The sequence below is a fragment of the Rhamphochromis longiceps genome, linkage group LG17, assembly GCF_057381845.1.
Source record: "Rhamphochromis longiceps isolate RC_006_pf linkage group LG17, R_longiceps_female_GT1.1, whole genome shotgun sequence".
Taxonomy (NCBI): Eukaryota; Metazoa; Chordata; class Actinopteri; order Cichliformes; family Cichlidae; genus Rhamphochromis; species Rhamphochromis longiceps.
Genome location: NC_140573.1, coordinates 19,393,322 through 19,415,029, shown reverse-complemented (window position 1 = coordinate 19,415,029; position 21,708 = coordinate 19,393,322). Strand labels below are relative to the sequence as shown.

General features: G+C 42.5%; 1 protein-coding gene across 3 annotated transcripts in view; it reads left to right on the top strand.

Annotated features, from left to right (window-relative positions):
• phf21b (PHD finger protein 21B) overlaps positions 1–21,708 on the top strand; it is an 88,449-nt gene that overhangs the window by 33,891 nt on the left and 32,850 nt on the right. For 2 of the 3 annotated variants that reach the window (XM_085387740.1, XM_085387739.1), the window contains exon 2: positions 10,235–10,279. In XM_085387740.1, coding sequence (XP_085243866.1) covers positions 10,235–10,279 — 45 coding nt within the window. Of the gene's footprint in view, positions 1–10,234; positions 10,280–19,742; positions 19,947–21,708 lie in introns of those variants that run through there. The other variant, XM_085387741.1, reaches the window with a different exon arrangement.

Sequence of the window (21,708 nt, the reverse complement as noted above, 5' to 3'; positions counted from 1 at the left end):
AAAACCAAGTTATGATTTTGTGTAAAAAGGAATTCATTTTAATTTAATTGTAAGATAGATGAATAAACGAGCTTTAATTGTTTTTCATATTTGAGGTTGTTATGCACACAGCTCTCTGCTTGCTGTGCAGCCCTTCCTGTTTTACTGATTGATTTGACCTTTTGATAGTTTTTTTCTGCATCAGTCTAATGTCACGTAAACCCTAAAATTAGCTGCTGCTGCTGTTCTGCTGCTCCTGTACTCACATTTCCTCTAACAGCAGTTAAAGCTTTCTGGCTTCTAACGAGAAATTCTCTGAAAGACAAATCAGGAGGACTGAGATTGAGTCAGAAAATTGCTTACGAGTGTTCACAGTGAAAATTGGAAGCCTGTGGAACATTATGTACGGGAACATTACAGGGAAATGATCAAAGGCTGAAGGAATTGTTAGAAAACTGAACGTGGAGTACAAAAGCTTGATTTTAGTCAGAACCTTGTCCCACAGCTCAGGATGAAAATGCAGACTTTGAACCTGAAACACTGGAAGAGTTTTAAAAAGGGCGAGTCAGGATGTTCAGTGGATTCCAGGAACCATTTGGCTTGTTTTTGGACAGCTATTTTTGTTCTTCCTGTGGAGAGCAGCCAAACGTTTTGGGTTCAGTACCTGAAAATCAAAGAGAGCTTCTTTACTGCAGCCGCCATTTTACAGTGATTCTCAGCCAGCACAGAAGCACAGCAAAGAGGCAGAGAGCAGATTTTCTGATGCTGACAGGACTGAGGGAAACTTAATGATGTAATGCACCGGAGAAATGTGCAAGAGCTTTTGACTAAGAGGAGTGAATTACTTTATATTTGAAAGACGCACATCTTCTTTTCTCATGTTTCTGTTTTTCATGCATGAGAACAGCAGCAGCGTGTTGGGCAGAGAGGTAAGGCTGTAAATGTTACCGCTGCTGCTCAGGTACCTTTTACCCACAGTGCTTTCGATCTGCAGCTGCTCAAGGGCCTGCAGATAAGAGTTTGGCTGCTCAGAGCGGATTAAAGATTTGAAGGTGTAGCACTGTGCCGAGGAGGATGTTTCTTTCGCTCATGTCCATTACCAGGTCACACCATGTAAATGCTGATCTAAAGACGGTCAAGGTGAAGATGAAGTGAAAATGGGTTGAAACATGCTAATGTTTAGCAGGAGTGATTTAACAATAAACACTGAGTGCAAATCAGGCTCTGGCAAAGACTTTAGAACGCCGTGTGCCACATAAAATCGTTTCGAGGTCAGTAAACACAACCAGAATTCATACATAATGCACACGGGATTATAAGGGGCACTGTCGATTTTCAGAAAAATCAAAGGATTGATTTTAAGTGTGCCGTATTTCCCAAAAAACATGGTAATAATGAGGGTCCGCTAGCATGCTCTACCAAAAATAGTGCTTTGTTGTGTATCTGACGGACAAAAGCTAAACCAGTTCCACACCACTGAAGTTGCAGCATTTTTACAAACCAATTCTGGTTCATCCGTTTGATTCAACGATCCGCTTTCGCCCTTCTCATTCTCCGCCATGCTTTTTCTGCCATGTGCGCATGAAAACAAAGGCACTGCGCATGTGTGTTTACCCATATTCTATCGCGCTATTTCATTTTCTTATCGTTGCCCAACATTATACCGGTGTTACCATGAACGGTATAATATGGCCCAGCCCTAGGAAAACCCCTAAAACAGTCTAAATCAAGGAATCTTACTCACCAAAGAAACCATTGGACAAACATTTAAACACTATCATGGTGCAGCTGCTTATGTAATTCAGACTGAAAACTGGAGGTGGAAGACCAGAAGCAAAGTTTTTAAAAAGTTAAAGAAATCATTTGAAGATTATGAGGGTCAGAGCACCTTCGACTGATGAGGCTAGTTCACGATGTACGCTAAGTATTTTTTTTAAAAGATTTGTTTGTTGATCCTGGTCCTAATGAATCCTGCTTTAGATTCTACACGTGCTAATTGAAGGAGAAGCTTGTTTGCTTTCTGGGTATTTGTATTGTATTCTCTGCAGATTTAGACAAACTGTCTCATGGCATAAACAGTGAAGTGTTTGATCCCCTCCCTGCGTCACTTCATTCTTCAGAAATGTTTCAGGAAGCAGTGAACAGCACACATCCACTGATGTGTGGCAGTAACAGCATCCAGGTGTTTCTTCCTCCATCACAGATAACATGGTCAGCGTGGTGTCCCTCCTCGGCGATGATGTACAGTTCAGTCTGTCGAGGCTGTAATGGATTTTGAGTCCCTACATGGCCGACTTCCCTCTCACATGTGCAGCAGCAGAGAGAAAAGACAATTTCATTTACCTGCTTCTAATGAAAAGGCAATTTGTTGTGTGATAGCATGAAGATGGAGTGGGACGCCGGCGTCGTCATGCCTGCAGGTTCGGAGGAGAAATGAATGGCAGTGTGTCATCTGCAGCTCCCAGAGGCAAACTGAGAGGCAACGCCACGTCTGCCGCTCCATAAACTCAATCAGTTTCTGTACAGCGACCTGCTAGACACCAGCTATCAACAGCCCCCTCTCAGCACTCGCGTCCGGGGTTTGATGCATGATGGCAAAAACTGGAAGCGGATGGAAACTATAGCAGCAGCTGAAAAGCAGAAAGATATTTTAAAAGCCTCCTGCTATGAGTGACCACTTAGACCCAGGTAAAATGCAGGCAGGATTCAGCGTCTTAATGGATTCTTTCTTTATTCTAATGTGCTCGAAGTTGTTCCACCTGCCATCTTTTTTGTTCATTTGAAAGGTAAAAGCCCAACAAGTGGTTTATTTTTTAGCCACATGCAGAGTTTATAGCACTATTTCAAACTGTTACTGCAGTGTTAAAAGCCAGCACTTCCTTTTCCTTGTCCTTGGCCTGATGGGAATCTAAAACCTCAAAAAAGACCACATTGACTCATCTCTTTAAGTCAAACATGGACATGTTTTGCAGAGGGTAAAATCCATTTTGGACTTTATGGACTGTAACATGTCACGTCATTTGGTTGGCCTGGCATCACCTGATAAATGTTCAAATCCAAATGGCACCATAAGTGCCTCTGGACACAGCTGTGTAGACCTGCAAACAGATCAGTGACACCTGCAATGTAGTGCTGAGCACTGGCACTCTGCTGCACAGTCGTTGCATCAAACCCATCTCGGGTTAGATAAAAAAATGATAAAACAGCCGAGGCTGTGTAGAAATGTTTGAAACAAAATGGAACAGAAATAAAACCTCAACTCTCAGATTCATCTCATTTCTGGACATGAATGCCAAATCCAGTTCTTTCAGTCTTAGGCTGCTGTGATAGACAGCCTAATCTTTCACATAATATTGAGTTGAATTTCTTTATAATTTGAGCAATCTGAAGGAGGCCCTGGGTTGAGCCTTGGGGAACTCCAGCTGCAGTTTAAAACAGTTTATAAGTTGTGAAAAATCTTTCTATTTTTAGCTGATAAATAATCCCAAAAGACTGTAACTATATTTTAATAGTCTGAGTTAGGGGTGGGCGGTATAAACGGTATACGGTATAAACGATATAAATTTGGCCAACGGCAGAGATTTTGACCATACCGCTCTACCGCAATAGCACATGTTGATGGTGTCATTAAGCTGCGTCTGTTTTGGTTGGAAGCATTGCAGCGGCTGCAAACAACATCATCTGCAAATTATGCCGGGCGACAGTAATAGCAAAGAGACGAAGCAGTTTTGGAATATGGGGAAAGCCAAAAACTGCGCATTCTCCACTTCCGTACCATTGATTCATTAATACTGAATTCTCTCGCAGTAGATTATCTCAGTTGTTCTCCCAACTGAAGTTTGGTCCGTTTACAGCATCCTGCCATGCGATTGCATTTGTCCCTAACCACCAGGAATCCTCACGTTAACTTTTATCGAGTGGAAAAAAGTTAGTGTTCATCTTTCAGCTACACTGTGCTAATGTTATGCTAACGTAGCTGTTTTTCTAGCGACACATAGCACATCATTATATACCAGCTAGCCCAACTTCAGTAACCCTACAAACGTCACTGCTGTTTAATTTTCACTGTTTTAATTTTCTGTCTTCATTTATGTTGTAAGTGATAGCAGAGCTATACGTTTTAATTTTTTCAGGAATCTCTCAGAACATGCTATATCATGTTTAGGTGAAAACTAGCGAGCTAACTTCTAACTCTGTTGAATTTAATGTTTTCGTGGGTGCCTGGATGTTAAACTTAATTGTTACACCTGGTAAAGCAGCAACGCTGATCATTTTATTAAAGATGAAATAATTTAGACAGTTTTTAACTCTCAGTGATGCCGCAGTGTTCGTTTGACTTTGGGACCTGAAGACGACAGAGTTTAGGACCCAGATTACTTCGCGAGGCTTCTGACTACAGCAGCTGTAATGCTCCGGCAGTCCATCAAGCTTTGCGCCTTCATAGCTTGCCAAAGTCTTACTAAAACATTTTTTGATGGATTTTTGAGCGCTGTTTACCACATAAAATCGGTTCGAGGTCAGTAAGCACAACCAGAATTCATACATAAGGCACACCGTCAATTTTAAGTGTGCCCTATAGTGTGTAAACTACGTTATACAGAATAAAAGAATATATCACAATATATATCGTTACCGCACATGCTTCAAATTATACCGTGATATGGATTTTAGGCCATATAGTCCAGCCCTAATCTGAGTAGTATTTGTACCTATGTGGCATCTTAGCTGAATAGGGAGATTCATAAATCCACTTTTAACCACCTTATTAAGACCTCAGTCACTCAGGCTTGTTGGTGATCTGGCAACCACTGGTTGCTGTCGGTAATGTATGCGCGGCTGCTGGAAGTTGCTAGATGAAATCGGTTGCAAAGGGTGCTGCCAATAACTTCCCTGTGATTGCTTTGGTTGCCAGCAGGTCACCACAGTTTGCATGAAAGATGATAGCTTGTCTGCAAACTGGAAATGGAGAACGTTTACCTTCACCATAAAAGTCATGACTCATGGCTGCAAACAGCACATTTTAAAACAAAAACACTCTGGTGTCTGGTTTATGTCACACTTTTTGTTTCCTGATGGAGAATACACATTTTTCTGGTGACCTGAGTTTGCTGGGGTGGGGGGTGACTGAACAATCTCTAGGCCTGTGTGAGTCATTTAGCTGTTATCTAAGCAGAAAATAAGAAACCAAAGACATAATAATAACCTTTCAAAATTACAAGCTAGTTCTTCACATCTTCTCCACATTCCTCATATAAAAAAGCTTTAACACACACTTTGATAACAGGAACCCCAGGGGTGAGATTAATGTGCCTATTAGGAAAGTGAAGGCAATGCCATGACTGTTTTTCAGCTGTGAGAGGTTGTACTGGGAATGTCGGCTGATATAAAAGAACTCTGATTTTGTGTATTTATAACCTGTAAAACTAGTAAATAATGGGCTTTACTGGTTAGTCACAGCTTGGAGGGCCTTGCTGCTTTCCTCCCAGCACTGCTGTAAATATAAAATCTGATTTCTCTAAAACTTGTCAGAGCAGCTGGCAAATGGAGCTTCCAGGAGCTTCGATTAATTAACATGTAGAAACTGTGTCCACAGGCGTCCTCACTGAAGCTCCAGCAGTCATTTTCTGTAACTAAGTGGCTCTTTCTCCTGCTGGAGCTGCGAACATACGAAAGCCACGCCGCTAATTGAACACCGGCATGTCGGAGCATGTTTCAGCTTCATGCTGCAGTCAGCTGCTCCAGGGACAGGGCCCCCTTCATCACCTCCTCCTCGTCTCTGAGCCCCAGCCTCCTCACACCTCCTCTAGTCCTCAGATAGTTACCTACTGTCTCCTCTGATTGGCCTCTCCAACACCTCAGTCAGCATCGTGAATCCATCTTCGGGCTCGCCTGCCCGGGCCTGCTGCACTCCGAACGTGAGGAACATCTCCAGGTCTGCTTTTTTACAAAATCAGCTTCAGAGATTTGTGGGCTCATTCCGCCGTTCCATGAAGATCAGTGTGTGTTTTTTTTTTTTCTCCCCCCGTCAACAAAAAGCTCAGAATTTAATTTTATCTGTGGACTTGAACATTTTATACTTTTTCTTTCTTTTGAAGTTTCTGGTTTTAATTTCACTGAGACTAACATGTACAGACTGTTTTACATCAGTTTAAAAACAAGTTTATTTACTTCATTAAATTAAAGTTAGTTTTGTATCGCTATCAAGGCCTCACTTTGCCTGATCTGGAACCTGCTAACATCAACCAGTTAATTAAGCACCCCTAAACGTACTGTTTGGTTAAATAGAACCTCTTTTTTACCTGTTTGTAACACTTTTAGAACCTAAAGGTATCGGTTATGTTAAGATACTTTAAATGTCACTACTATTATAGAGTCATTTAATCATGGCCATTGAAACAGTCACAGCTGTATAACTTCATACATTGTAAACCAGCTGCATTTGTCCGCGTGAGAAATTAAAGCCAGCATCACTAGAGCAGCGCTACCTCGTGCATCTCACCTTTAAACCACCAACTTTAACATCATTGTTGTCACCTGGTACCCGATAACCATGACAACGTTAAATCAGTCTTATTTTAGCATGACCAGCATTTATTCAGTGATGATTCAGGCATCGTGTTGCCCTCTGGGTTATTTGTGATTTTGGGTTTTGGACTGAACTGGACAGCAGGGCGCTGGGAAGAAGACGATAAGGCAGCGGGACAGGTGGCCATCATTTCCCACGAGGCTTTGCGGCGGCGGCTTTGAGAGATGAAGCCTGTCACAGTTAGCCAAACAGCGCTAATGCTCTCCCCAGAAAGCCTCCAAACGCTAACAGGAAAGCAGAGCCGGCTGTGTTTGTGTGCATTTTGAACAGATGCTCTGGCTGTAAATATGGGGGGTGAGGAGGAGGGGAGGAGGGGGTGCCATTTGTTTTCATTTTGTTGCATTCGGGGGGAGGAGGGAAGAAAACAGCCATTCAGATTCAGCGGGTCTTCTGAATGAGCCTGCAAACCAAATATTAGTGTGTGAGCGCACACACACACACACACACACACACACACACACAGCATTTTCATAGTATTTTGTTTTTTGGCCTTTCATGGAGAAACTGCAGCTTTGCAGTTTGTGCTGCTTGTTCATATTTTTGGGGGATGGTCTCGATCGTGTTTCTGAGCATCTCCTGCGCTGGATGAAGCTCTTATCTTTTTAAAGTGCTGCAGTTCTTTCTCCCTTGGTTTTTAGAGCAGTCTCTTCAGCTTTTTATGCGCTCTTCATATGTTCATGTGTCAAGTTTGTAAAAACTCTCAGTGTATCTACAGCCAGTGGGCTCACGGTGTCCTGGCGTTCTCAGCTGACTTCATGTGGATATGAAGCTGAGGATCAAGAACACAGCAGCAGATTAATTATTGACCCCCTGCTGTGGATGAGGTCAGAGGTTCTCTGTGCTGAAGTTTCCATTTTCAGCGCCATGTGATGGTGTTTGTCTCTGCCGTTCAGGACCCTCAACATAGACCCTCAACCTCTGTCTCCTTGTCCTAATGTGTTCATTTTAGCCTAACCACAGCTCTGTAGCTAGCCACCAGGTAGCACACTATTATAAGACAGCAAGCCTGACTTCACCAGCCCTCCAAACAACACTGTTGTTTAGTTTTTTACGCTTTGTTTTCTTCCAAAGTTACTCCACAGCGGTGTGTTTTAGAAATACTATTGTCAGAAGTATCTCTGCAGGTAAACGTCAGTTCACACAGGACCTTGTGAACACCCTGAGATGATGGACAATATGAAAAATATAACACAAGTGAACCATCCGTGTCTGGTTTTGTTGCAGATAATGTGTGGTTATCTCTGGTGTTTGTGGGCGCGCCATGTTTTGAATGAACTAGACTGTCTTGATGCATAATAAAGATGGGTGAAGCCACCATGAAGTCACCTTTGCAACTTTAATAGGAGAGCCAGCGTTCAGCATGTACGCTGATGATACTGTTCTGTATATGGAAAATAATAACCATTGTGACATCACACATTGACTTTTGGACTCAACATTCAAAGGTCCACCTGCCACTCAAATAGGCCACGCCCCTTATAAGGCAAACTTTAAGCCATAGTAGAATTGAAACAGGTGTGGTATGAAACAGTTATGAAGGGTACAGTTATCGATAAAGGATAAACCACTTTCTTTATCAGGCTGTAAACATGTTTAAGTTTTAACATGGGAGTCTATGGGGACTGACTTACTGTTGGAGCCTCTGCTGGAAGTCAGAGGAGGTGCAATTTGTGGTACCAGCTGATCAAACCTGCTCTCTGCTCTTTGTGCCTCTAACAAGTCAACAGAGGAAAGCATTTTAGGTGGTGTAGCATTAACCCCAGTAACAGTGGAGATCAAGCAGAAGCTCCGTCCTCTTGCTCTGCGCTAGTGCTGCTGTGGTGGTCAGGGTCGCCCTTGGCGACCACCCCTCTGCAGACTGAGTCTGGCTTCAGACGCAGCAGCAGTGAATGAGTTTGCGTTGTAAAGTGTAAACGAGGCAGACGTGGTGGGTCGTTGGGCTGTGCAGTGCGGTACTCTCTCTCTCTCTGACGTCCTCGCTGCAGCTGATTTGGAAACTATCAGCGCTCGGCTTGTAAATTTCCCCAGTGTGAAAAGCAATGCATACAGAATGAATCCGCCTCTATTTATCTATCTGACTATCCTCACACGCCTGTACACGCTTGCCGCGCGGCAGCCTAACGCCGGCCTACTGCGGGGAGGTAAAGAAATAAATAAAGCCTGTGCGCAGCTTCAGTTTTTCCGCTCGGCTCCCCAGACGTGTCTACACCTATCCGTTAGATTACAGATGACAAATAGACCCAGATCCTCCTCTGCCGACTGTGTCGGCCCAGCTGTGACGGCATTTCGTCCTCCTGAGGTTTCACCGGCGGCTGTTAGTGTTTGTTAAAGAGCGGGGCGGGTGAGGAGGGAGGAAGTTTGCAGCAGAGACACCAAAACCAGCCGCCGATAAATCATTTTGTTCCTCGATTAACCTCGAGGACCTCACTCTGCAGCTACTGCATGTTATTACAAGTGTTTTCCAGCTGAGTGCGTCTTCACTGATTTATGCAATATTTCATTTACAGTTTCTGAGTCGGCGCTCTGCAGCATCTCAGTTTGTGTGCAGGGACAAATCTCAGCGGAGAAAAAAATCACTTATTTAAACTGATTTCTTTTCTGTTTGAAAAATGTCTGTGAGTCCTTTTCATCGACCGAATATTTGTGTTTGTGAGACCCTCATCTATCAGCTCGTGTAGGTTTCTCTGACTCTGAGTCTGAGGTGAAGCTTCAGGCGTGGTCCATCAGCACATGTCAGTCACATCGAGTAGAAACATGACGGTTCAGCCTGCAGGTGGGGGGCAGGCTGACATAACATGGACTCATGTACTGTATTCAAGATCAAATCTGCTCCTTTATTTGCTTGTCTCTTTCATTTCCTGGGCTGTGTGTGTGGCCCTGGGCCCAGAACACCCATTGGATAGTCAGATTCAGGAGGAGGAGGAGGTGCTCTGATCGTGAGAAGAGTCTCTCTCACCAGCCTGATCAGGCTACCTGTAGGGAAAGAGGAGGCAAGAAGGGCCTGCTGCTAACCGGTTAGCAGCACCTAAAATGTTCATGAATAGTAAAAACGAACCAAGCTTCATCCTCTGATGCAGGTCTATGTTTTTAAGGTGGTTTTCAGAAAAATGTTTAATTTCTAACTGAGGTTTTGATTTTTTTTTTTTTTTTTTTTTGGTCCATTTTAAATCAGTCGCCCGTCTGCCAGCATTCCTGCACTTTCATAGATGTGTCTGTGTTTGCTTCCTGTGTCTGAGTCACTCTGAGATTGAGCGGGTGATGATGACTTCAGTTTGTTGCAGAAAATCCCAGTTAACCTCGTTAACCAACCTCACAGCTGGTTTAATCTGCAGTTATTGGAACATAAGTTCTGACCTGGTTCTGTGAGAGGTTCATGTCGATATCTCGTGTGCTTCGGAAGCTCCTCAGGATCAAAACTGCTGTAAAAACGATTACAAGGCATCAACTTGTATTTTCAGCTATCAAGTGATAGCTGAAAATATTCACAATATGAAGATTAAATTCAGCGTGGCTTCATCAGATATAACAGTTACTGTCATCACTTCAAGATGCTTAGGTGTGCTTGTGTAAAGTCGTGAAAAATAATCTGACCTTTGACCTTTGCAAAGTTGTTTGAAATGACATGAAATCATAGTTCTACTCACGTTTCTTTCTCCTTTTTCTTTGCAGAATCAGACGTTGTGCAAAGGCCTCAATGAACTTCAGAACGGACAGGTAGGTCACATGATGGTGTCTCTAGAGGTGTGCATTCACCTGAACAAGCTCCTCCCACCTCCTCTCTCACTGCTCCTGCTGTAAGTCTGCTTCTTCACCCTGCGGCTCATCTTTGTCCTCTGAGGAGAAACCAGTGAAAATAAAATGCTTCGGCCACATTTCACTGCCAGAGCTGCCGCAGGTGGAGCTGACTTCATGGATGATGTGGATGTGTCGGCGGTGGTTGGTTTGAAGTTGTGGTGTAGTGTAATTGGGCGGTGTGATCTGTGACGTGAGTCCGAGGGTCTCCGGGATGATGTCCTAACTTTCTCTGAAGTTTGTTGATTTTTCCTGCCATTGATAAAAGGCGACAGGAGCTGAAACACGGCCGTAACCGTTTCCTTTGTTGCGCTCGCCGGTGCCGGTGATGCTGAGCGTTTGTGACGGCAGCGAGATGGCTGAGGAATGTGAACAGGCTGAGAGGATGCTTCCAGAGAGCAGAGACAAAAGGAGGAGAGAATAAGAGCTGGAGATTCATTACACGTCAGTTTAATTTCAGAGCTGCGATTCATTACGCGCTGGAAGTCGATTTGGCCGCTCGTTGCGGCGGTTTCTGCAGGCCCTCCCATTTATTTGGTCTCTCAGAGGCAAGCAGGCGGTTACTGCAGGACTCGTACACATTTGAACGGTGTCCAATCACCGCCACAGGTGACCGTGGAAGGTCATTAAAGCAGTTTCTTGAAAACCTTCACTCAAGGGGCGCCCACAAAAAATAATCTGTGCTTTCTGCAGAAACACAAACACAGAGTTTACTCCAGCTATTTTTTTCTGTGGTTAAAGACTCTGATTGGCTCCCTCGGTCCTCCCCCAGCCAAATAAATGAAGAGTGCAGCGTGGAACACCTTCCCTTGTTACCTCCCCGAGGTATAATTAGACACAGCCAGAGAGGGAGATCAATTCTGAACATCATAATACGACTCAGAGTGAAGCTGTTAAATGATCCTCAGGAGACCTGCTGGAGCTGCTGCAGTGTTTAACAGCCAGCCAGCATCAAGGGAGGCCACGCTCGCTTAATTCCCTCCAAACAGAGACGAGGACGTGTGCCTCCGACCTCCAGTCACCTGTTTCATCTGCACACTCAACCACAGACTGTATACAAAAGATGGTCATAGACAGCGTGACATCACCCACTTATGTGGACTCCATTTTGAAGCTTCAGTGTTAACGTACAGGCTGCCATTTTATTATTTTTTTTGACAAGTGGGTGGAGTTATCAGCTTACGCTTGCTAACAGAAACTCCCAGTGCTCAGTAACCTGCAGTTCCTCAAACGGCCACTAGAAGCTCCAGCAGTGAGTCATTATTATATTATTATTATCTTTGTCACCTGGGCCATCCTTTTATACAGTTTATAATGCCATCTTTGAATACTAGAAAATAAAATCCTAGTTTCACATACATGTATAACCAGCACATATCACCCCCTGCTGGTGTATCCCTGTGCTGCACAGTACAGCATGATTTGCTTTCACAGTGCTGTGAGCTGTGAGCAGACAGGGGAAGTTTTCTGTTTTTCAACCTTACAAGTTGCGATTAATTACAATGAAATGACATTTATCATGATGTCGTCTTATTTTTAGATATTTCAACAATCTAAATATTTTCCGATGTTTCTGCAGCAAATCTACCAAATGTTCAAACTAGGTGTTTGTTCAGATTTAGTCTGGGGTAAGAGGGGATGAAAACCAGCCTGACTGTGAGGAGCTTGCTGAAAGGAAGCACCGGATCATTGATATACTCTGGTGTTAAACACAGAATTCACTCAAACGTGTCTCCAGTTTTAAAATATTGTTGTTTTTTTGTCGTTGTTTTTTTTAACTTTTTGCATTTAATGATTAAAAACCTCGAGTTAACATTGAAAGTGTTTAGAATAGATAAAAGCTAGTTTCTTGATAAAATATAATGCCCACACTCGGCCACATCACTCGGTAAAATTGCTTGGGCGCCGAAGGGTGAAGTGAGCCTTCTCCAGAAAGCTCTGATTGTTCCTTATTGGAGGCTTTTTATCAGACTTGGCAAAGCAGGCAGCCCCCTCTCCTTCTTCTTCTTCTTCCTTTTTTCTTGCCCCTCCGACTGTGACGGTGTTTAGGACTGTGTATTTGCTTTGGGTTGGCGGGTAAATGTTGACACGGTGGCTCTGAATGAAAGCTTTTCCTCGCTGCTGAGAGAACAGAGGACTTTTGGAAGGTAGTTTGAGGCCTCCCATCATCATTTTCTCCCCACACCTGTCCCACTCACGCCGCTGCCATCAGCTGAACTGGTTCTGACCTGCTCTTCCTGTCACTGCAGCCTCTCTGCAGACTCCATCGCGTCTCACAGATCTGCCTAAACTACTTCCCTCTCCGACTCAATCATTCGCTCCATCCAGCCCATTATGGCGCCTTTAACAAGCGGCCGAGCCACTGAAGCCCCCCCCCCCCCCCCCCCCTTTTCCTGCTCATCCACAATCACTTCAAATTAGATTGGCGAGTCAATAGAAGAGTCAATATTTAATTTGCTCATAGCAGGTGGTGATTCAGGCGGAGACATGGAGGATCCACCTTGAGGACGCCATCCTTCACATGAAGTGCGACGAACTGATAAAATGTTCTGAAAGAGGGGGAAAAAAGGAAGTCATGTTTTTGCCTGGAGATGATACCTTACAAAGGCTTCAGGGGAGTCGACTGTAATTGCCTAATGTTGACTGTCAAGTAGGGCTGCCAGGATTAGTCGACTAGTCACGATTACGTCGACTATCAAAATCGTCGCTGACTTATTTAGTAGTCGATGCGTCATTTGAAGCTTTGTATGATCCCAAAAGAAACAGGAATAAGTAGCAGGATTTAAGAGTTTAATAACGGACTGAAACAGAAGATGGCAGCACTGCATGTACAAGGATGCCAGCTGCCGTTAAACCCCGAAGAAGAAGAAGAAGCAACTCCGGTATCGTAGCCGTGTCCAAATTCAGGAACCGCATCCTCCTGTGCCTGCATTTGTAGGCCAATTACGTTACGATGAAGACTCCGACAAATGCGCCCTTCATTTCCCCAGATTTGAAGGATGGGTCGGGTGTATACTTCGTGGCCCAACCTATCCCAGAATTCATAGCGCAGCACAGCTCAGTTTCCAACAATGGCGGCAGCTAGTTAGTTTTAATATTACTCTTATTCACTGTTCCCTCTAAGTTGCGCGCGTGCACAATTGCGCACTGCTGGGACGGTCTCTGTGGACAGAAAAAGAATCAAACCTGAATTGAAATTAAAATCAATTTTTTGCAGTGTTAGTCAGTAAGTGACTGGCTGCTCCCGTATGGGATTAGAACGATGCCACCTTATCCCATAGTCCAGCCAATAATGCGATTCACATTCGTATATAAGCAGCTAATCAACGTTGCTGACAGGCTATGACAGCGTCCTTATGTGCCGACACCGGTGTTTTAGCTAGCAAAGGGGCGTGGCTGATGTGGAGAGAAGCCACGTTAATGACAACGTGGACAACCATTGGAGATGTGAGCAGGACAGATGGAACAATTGGCGGAAAAAGTGTGGACTTTATACCAGTTTTGAAATTGTGTTGATAGGCCACGTAAAACCAGAGTTATGATAAAAATATTTGCAATGTTTGGTTTTCTTCCTGAATACTATCCTTGTTTATAAAACGGTAAAAACGGCATTTTATAAGGAAAACGCTGGAAAGCCCTCTCAGCCTGTGAGGAAAAACAAAACCAAAAAGACCCCACCCTTTCCTATTGGTGGAAAAATGTGCTAGGTCAACCAATCAAAAAATGATTTGGCAACATGGCATTTAGTTGTTTAGGGAGGGGGGAAGTTTTAGGAGTGACGGCAGTTTTGAGATGTGAGAGATTTGCTACGTTTAGCACAAATCTTGTGTTAGTGTGTAGTGTAGTCAATAGTTTTGTTGTGTGTGTCAGAACAATGAGGCGACTACCAGAGGTGGGACCAAGTCATTGTTTTGCAAGTCTCAAGTAAGTCTCAAGTCTTTATCCTCAAGTCTCAAGTCAAGTCTCAAGTAATGTCAGGCAAGTCAGAGTCGAGTCTCAAGTCACTGGTGTAAAAGTCAGAGTCAAGTCACAAGTCTGAAACTTTGAATTTCAAGTCCTTTCGAGTCTTTAAAAAAAACAAACGAAAAAATAATGTTGCAGTTATGCTAAATGTAAATATTAGACCATGTAATTTTTAAATCTGTGTTTTTCTCAACACATGACAAAATAGTGAACTTAGAAAATATACACAAATTGTGAAATTGCACCTCTTTAAAATGCAGCTCAATTAAACCTAGCTCCAAGAATAATTTTCACCGACAGTTCTGAGATACGCTGCATGTTATTCTTGGATGCGGTTGTAGGACCAGCTTTAAAATCGCATGACAAAAATATCATACACATTAAAAAAACTGTATCACCAACGTAGCCTGGACAACATTTGCTAGTTAGATGAAGTCAGCTATCTCATTGTAGCATATTTATATGCATATTTATAATTACACGGTTCTTGGAGTGAGTGCATACACTCATGAAGTTTAGTAACTTCAGGTCACTGCAACAAGCCCAGGTACAGTTTACCGCCGGATGGGTGCAGGACCTTGAAATGCACCGTGTAGAAAGTAAAGACCATCGTACGTATCATAAGTTTACCAGTCTCACAAATCGTCGTCATAAATACACATTCGTTAACCGTTTATTAATAGGACCTTTGAGCTCAACGGTAATTAATTAGCAGTGGAAATAATTTCTGGTACCCGTCACAGAAATGTAGCAGTGACAATAATATATGCTGTAATCGTACTGGACAATTAGTGATACAAAACAACTGTTTTATCCTGTGAATAAAAGTATATGTTTTTGTCAATGTGCCATAATAACAGAAGCGAAACGCAATATTGTGTCAGGACAATTCACTATTTATGCACAATAAACACAATAAATAAAGGAGCATAGCGCGACCATTTCTGTTCAGCGCCAGACTTGCTTGTAACCTATATCACCAATTATGTTATGAAAATGACGTATTAACTACTAAAAAACACTGACCTTCGTGTAAATGCTTGGAGCAGACTAACCTGTGAGCTGGAGGGTTCTGGGACGTTATAATTGGTCTTTGAATGGCTGCAATCCAGGCCATCCGTCGCCTCTTTGTTACTTCGGAAACATGGCTCGAACAATTTCTCTTCAACGACGTAATCCGATAACAACCGATCTCTTTACCCGTCGGCTTCCCGTGGCTGTCATGCGACCGGCTATTGCAGTTAATAATACAACAGCTTCTTGACATTTTTGTGTTTCTTTTTATCGCTGTGTGACTGAGTTCAATTGAAAGCCTGCGTGCGCTAGTACCGCTTGACCGCTTGCCACGAGTTCCCAGAATCCTTTGCGGTTCTACCCGTGAATGACGTCACATTTTCAATCTCTATATAATATGCATGTTAAATTTTATATTTGGGGTAAAATATCAAGTCTTTTCAAGTAAACCGGTTCAAGTCCAATTCAAGTCCCAAGTCATTGGTGTAAAAGTCCAAGTCAAGTCACAAGTCTTAGAACATTTTTTCAAGTCAAGTCTAAAGTCATAAAATTAATGACTCGAGTCTGACTCGAGTCCAAGTCATGTGACTCGAGTCCACACCTCTGGCGACTACTGAATGTTACAGGTGTTACAGGAGTGATACATCTCCTGTTGTCAGGCCTGCAGGTAATCAGGCTGTTGTTCTCCTTTATCTCATAGTGGACAGAAATTACTTTTTGGAGTGGCACAAATAATTTGTGTGACATCAAATTTGATGCAGAACAGCTGATTGTTCTGTAAATAGTTTGAAACGTTTATTTTAAAAAATGCCTTGGCTGCATTTTTAGGTAAACAGCTGCAAAAAACTTTGTTTGCATAACTCAGTTACTTTTTTGAAGAAGTAACTATATAATTATTGCCCAACATTGGTCATTATTTACTGTATTTCGCAGACAGAGAGTTACAGGACTCTCTCCCAGACCACAGACTCATAATACAAGTCAGAGCTTTATAAAAAAAAAGAAAAAAAAAAAGAAAGTTGTGTTTTCAAAATTGGAGTTCAAGTTATTTTTACTTCCAATAGTGTTAACATACTACACAGGTCATGAACAAGATTTATTTTACATTTTCATTGTAAGTGGGCTAAATCAGTTAATTAAAAGTAGTGTAACATAAATGTAAATGCTGTAATTTGATTATTTTAATAAACCATGTAACTTGGATGGATTCGATGCTGGCGTGACCACAGTGCACACGTCTGATGTTGCTCACAGTGCTTCAAGGGACCGCTCAGGAAGTTCGTGTGTTCGCTCAGACACATGAAAAATTAGAGGGAACATTGCTCTTATTACTTTTTCTGGGTCACAAAATAAAGGTTTAACATATTTTCAGGCGAGAATGAAGCTGTGTAAACTTCAAATATCTGCTCAGTTTATCAAGACACCACATATTTTTAAAAGCGCGCTGATGTTTTCAGAGACGTCTGTTACCCACTAGCTCGATAGCTAGCCGGGGTTAAAGGCTCACTAGAGCACCGTGAGAGCACCGTGAGAGCACCGGACTCCCGGCAAATCGTTTTCAAACCCACCGCCGTCTTTCGCTACTCAGGTTAAACATGATATATAAGTCACTTAGATAACTTTAAAATGTTATTGTTTGGCTTTTTTTTTAGTATTTTATTTGTTCCTGAGTAAATCGGTTTGGCTGAGATTAAAGTTATAGTTTTTACACAGCTGAATAAACGTCAAGCAGACAGCTGATTGTCAGAAGTGTGAGAATCTCGAGAATAAACTCCGGTGTCCTGTTATATTTTAGATAGCAAGGAGTTTATTAAACTTCACCAAAACAATCTGCAAATTTCATTAAAATTTAATAAACTATCATCCTGTCTTTATTTTTAGTTAGCACACACCTTAAACACTTAAAGCTGTAAGCTAATGATAGTTATATAATAGCAGGTGCTGCTGGTGCAATAAGCTGTACGTTTTACGTCCAGTGGATGCATGATCTGATTAGTCGACTAATCGCAAAAATAATCGGTGCAAGTCGACTATCAAAATAATTGTTTGTGGCAGCCCTACTGTCGAGTCACCTTTTTTGGAGCCTCAGTGAGGTTAGCTTCCATCGACTGTAGGGGTGATTTGCTTTTGGACTTAGTTTTACAGACAGTCGCCTCGCCTCGCCGTGGCGACCATCCTTCCTCGGGTACTACAGAACTCGCACACAGTGGTTGGCCAGTGGTCAGCCAGCGGGCTTCATTCAAACTGCTCAAGTGATGTCATATTTGCCTTTTACAAGCGGTAACCTGTAAAACAGCTTTAAGGCTTTATGACCTCCACAAGGAATTCTGACTTATATTTATAACTGATTCTTACATGTGTGGTGTGTGTTATCATCATATAGTAGGTAGAGTAAAATGAAGAGTAAGTAAAGAGTTAAAATAATGTGTCACATTTGACCTCTGACCTCTCCCTCAAGGTCAATAGATTTATCTGAAGGTGAAGGTGATAACAAAGCTACATAGAACTGTTTAAAAGTGTTTTTAATGTTTGTACTGACAACACATGGGCATATTGAGAATCGCATATAATAATAGGTTAGAGTCACATTTGACCTTTGACCTTTTCACGTCTGCCTTTCTTTTAAGTCAACACCAAAATGTGTTACATCTTTAAAGCCAGTGTTGTCCAGAGAAAGGGAAATAAACTGTAGTGTAACATTATATAATAATATCTGGTATTTACAAATCAATATCTCTTATGCAGGACTTACTCCTACATGTCTGTGTAATCAAAGTAAACATCTGTCATGTACTCTTAACTAGTTTTTCCTGTACTACTAAAACTTCTTAGAGTACATTTAAAAGAACAGCTGCTTTGCTGTAGCTTAGCGCTCTCTTCTTGGTTTTGACTGGTTTAAACTGAACTCTGTTTGGTCTTGTAGTGACCTTTGACCTTTCTTTATTTTGGCTGTTTGTCTGACCTTTTCTTATGTCTTCTGCAGATGATAGTATTGTAGTATGTTTATCTTCTCCTGCTTGGAAGTTACTAAATCACTTGGTTTGTCTGACTCAATAGTTTGTATATCTTTTCAAAATAAAAGCTTTTCACCATTGTCTGTAGACAGAAACATTTTATTTTAAAAACCAGCAGGATTTTCATTAGAAGTACACCAGCTTATATATGTAATGGCATTTGTTCTCTGACAGTTGATGTTCTACCACAGCTAAATAACAGGCAGTAACAAGTCCGTGGTTGTCTGTGGTTTGGAGGAATAGTTAGTTTATTTCTCTCTGAATCAGAAAACATCTCTAACTAATAACTTGTGCCTCTACAATGATGAACGCTCTCATGTGTGGGTGTTTGAAAGGCAGTCAACAGAGGCTCAACATCTGGTCAAAGGCTGAGAGCCTCACACACCACTGAAACGCATACTTTTGGCTCTGAAGCTAAGTTGCTTAAAGGTGATTTTGTGAACAAAGATAAACCACCAGAGAAACACCTGTCAGGTGCACAGGAAGGAGGAGGTGCCTCTTCACGGCTGAGTGGGTAACGAGGTCTTCTTCTTTTCGTCCAGCCTTCATCTCTGCTCCTCTGTCACTGAGTTTAATTACACACCGTACGCCGAGGCTGCCCCCAGCGTTTGGTTTACCGCTGTCGCTGCTCGGACACAACGCTACATTTACATCAACCCCGCACTCCGAGCAACTGTCCTCATATCTGTCCTGAGCACGTGTTGGCACAGAGCGCGCTCAGTCGGGCGTCACTGGCTCCAGGTCTTAGCTGTAAGATGTGGTTAAATGAACAAAGACCGAGGTGAGCTGCATAAATGCATATTTACATGGCGAAACCCTCAAGTCGCTGTTTTCAAAGTTTTTTCTTTTTTAATGAACTAAGTGGAGAATTACTCTTTGTGCTGGGCTCAAAACATCCAACTGGAATCCATAACAACTGATGAGTCTGGACTAGTTTCAGTCCGAGTTAGGGTCTGGTTTTAGTCTATTTTTGGCTGGTTTTGGACTGGTTTAATTGGTGTTAGTCGCTGGTTTAAATCCCATCTATAAAGGAACAGACTCATAGTCAGATGCTTCTGTAAGGATGGGGTGTTTTGGGCGTAAACCTGATGCAGGTTCTGGATGTCCTGAGTTATGTCCTGGTGCTCGATGGAGCAGATGAACCAGAGTAAAACAGAATGTGGAAAGAAAGCTGAGAGCAAACATAGATCCAGTTGTTAGTGTGCACTTCACATCACAGCAGGGACTGATGCAGTGCACTCCCGTCACCCCCCTCATAAGCATCACCCAGGCCCCTCCCATGCATGGCGGACTGTGTTAGGATGTTTCCTCTCTGTTTCTGCAGGGCGGTGGGGGACAAAGAGAGAAGCCCGTCCTTCCCTTTGTCCCCTCGGAGCCCCCTTGGCGACTGCAGGAAGTTCTCAGATGTCTGCAGAGATGCACTGAGAGTCTGTTAACAGCAGATGTTCAGATATTACAGCACTCCGTTTACACAGGGCACTTCATCCAGACCTTTGAGTGAATGCACAGGAAGAAGTGTGTGCATTTCAGGGCTAGAGTGTTAACATCTTTTCTCCTCTCTGATGACCCACATTTCTGGAAAAATCACAAAGCTGCAGGTTTGTGGCAGCTCTGGCCGTAAAACTTTATCAAGACATTTAAGTAAAAACTTTTATTGTGTTTTTGTACTAATCCCTATCACAAGTTTCCACTCTGTCAGATCTTTTTTTTCATAATGATCTTAATTGTGATTTCAGTCTTTTTTGCACTTTTTTTATGATTTCCTGTAATGTTTACGGTATAACTCCAGTGTTTTTGATGTGATGTGTTCAAAAATGTTTTTAGGGTTGGTTTTGATGGATTGGGTTGTGGAGTGGTTTCACTCTGGTTTAGGGCTCTGTTAGTGGCTTCTTTTTATTGCAGGTTGTTAGTGTGTTTCAGGGGCAGGGTTTGTGCTGGTTATGGCCTTGTTTAAAACTTTGATTTGTTCAGATTTGAGTTTGGTACTGAATTTGAGCTGATTTGTTCCAGTCCTGGACTGGTTTTAGTCTAGTTTTAAGCACTGGTTTGCAGCATCATAGACGTTTTTCTCTGTCCTCTGGTGATGTGATCTAAACTGATGCTGAGGTCTGGAAGCTTATGCTTCTCTTAAAGAGGGCTCCTTGTATTTGGACTTGTTGTCATGTTCCAGTGTTTTCTTATCAGACTACACTGTAGTGCTAAAAACCCCTTTTTGGAAAATGTAAAAATCCAAAAAGTGGTTATGTTAGATCTGTATAATGGTCATAATGGTTAGATCTTTTTCTGTGGAAAATAAAAATTTTCATGTTCCCAAAAAGGAGCCAGAGTCCTTCAGATTGCAAAGTTAAAAAAAGAGTTTCACAGTTTGTGCCCACTTTTTTTTTTTTTAAACCTTTTTCCATCTCATCAGGAACAAAAACGAGTGACTTCATGGTTTTAGAATAAACTTTGGGTTTTTTTTATGTGTGTGTCCCTGGTGGCTGTGAGCAGTGCTGCTCCTCCAGAGTCTTTTGGTTTGTCGAGCTGAGGCTTCGTCTCAGCTTTTTGTGAAGTGTGTCTCTGTGTGCTTGCTGCTCTTTGTGGCTGCATCTGTCTGCCTCTATTGTTTGCAGGAGTCCATCTGCTGGCCTCCAGTTTGCCCCTCCTCCCTCGCCTCAGACAACCAACACCCTCTAGCCTCACCCCTCCTCCTCCTCTTTGCTGGGAAAGCCAGCTGTCCTCCCCTTACTCTCCCCCATTGCTCCATCACCGATGAGCTGAAGAGGCTGCTCAGAAAACTTGGCCTGAGCGCATTCTTACGTTTACGATAATTTCATTTAAAAAGCTTCAGCTGAAATAAATGAATGTGATTAGTCTGGTTCACACAGTCTCAGCACGTAGATGGCATTTATAGTCAGGAAAGGAAAACCAACACATGCAAAATCATATTAAACAAAGGAATATTTCAGCACTTTTCTAAAAGTTATTTTAACACTTCTGCTGGAAGATGCAGAGGTAGATGTGGATATGCTTTGACTTTCATTCAGAAGAGAAGACAGGCCGGGCTGTAAAAAAGTTTGTACACAAATAAAATATCTTCATATTTAATCATGTTTTCCGAGTTTAAGAAACTCTGTTTTCACTGATGATGAATTTCTGAGGTTTTCAGCACCTGCTTACAGTCTTGATGTTGATGTCTGTAAAAATATCCTTAACTCTGTTCACAACTCTTGTGATTTTTCATGTCTGAACCGCTGTCAGTCATGTCCTGCTAATGTCAACTTATGCTATTCCAACATGAGTATTAACTATTTGTGAAGCAGTGTCCTGCTGAATGCATCTTTCTCTAGCAGACATGCCTGTTATTAAACTTTGATAACT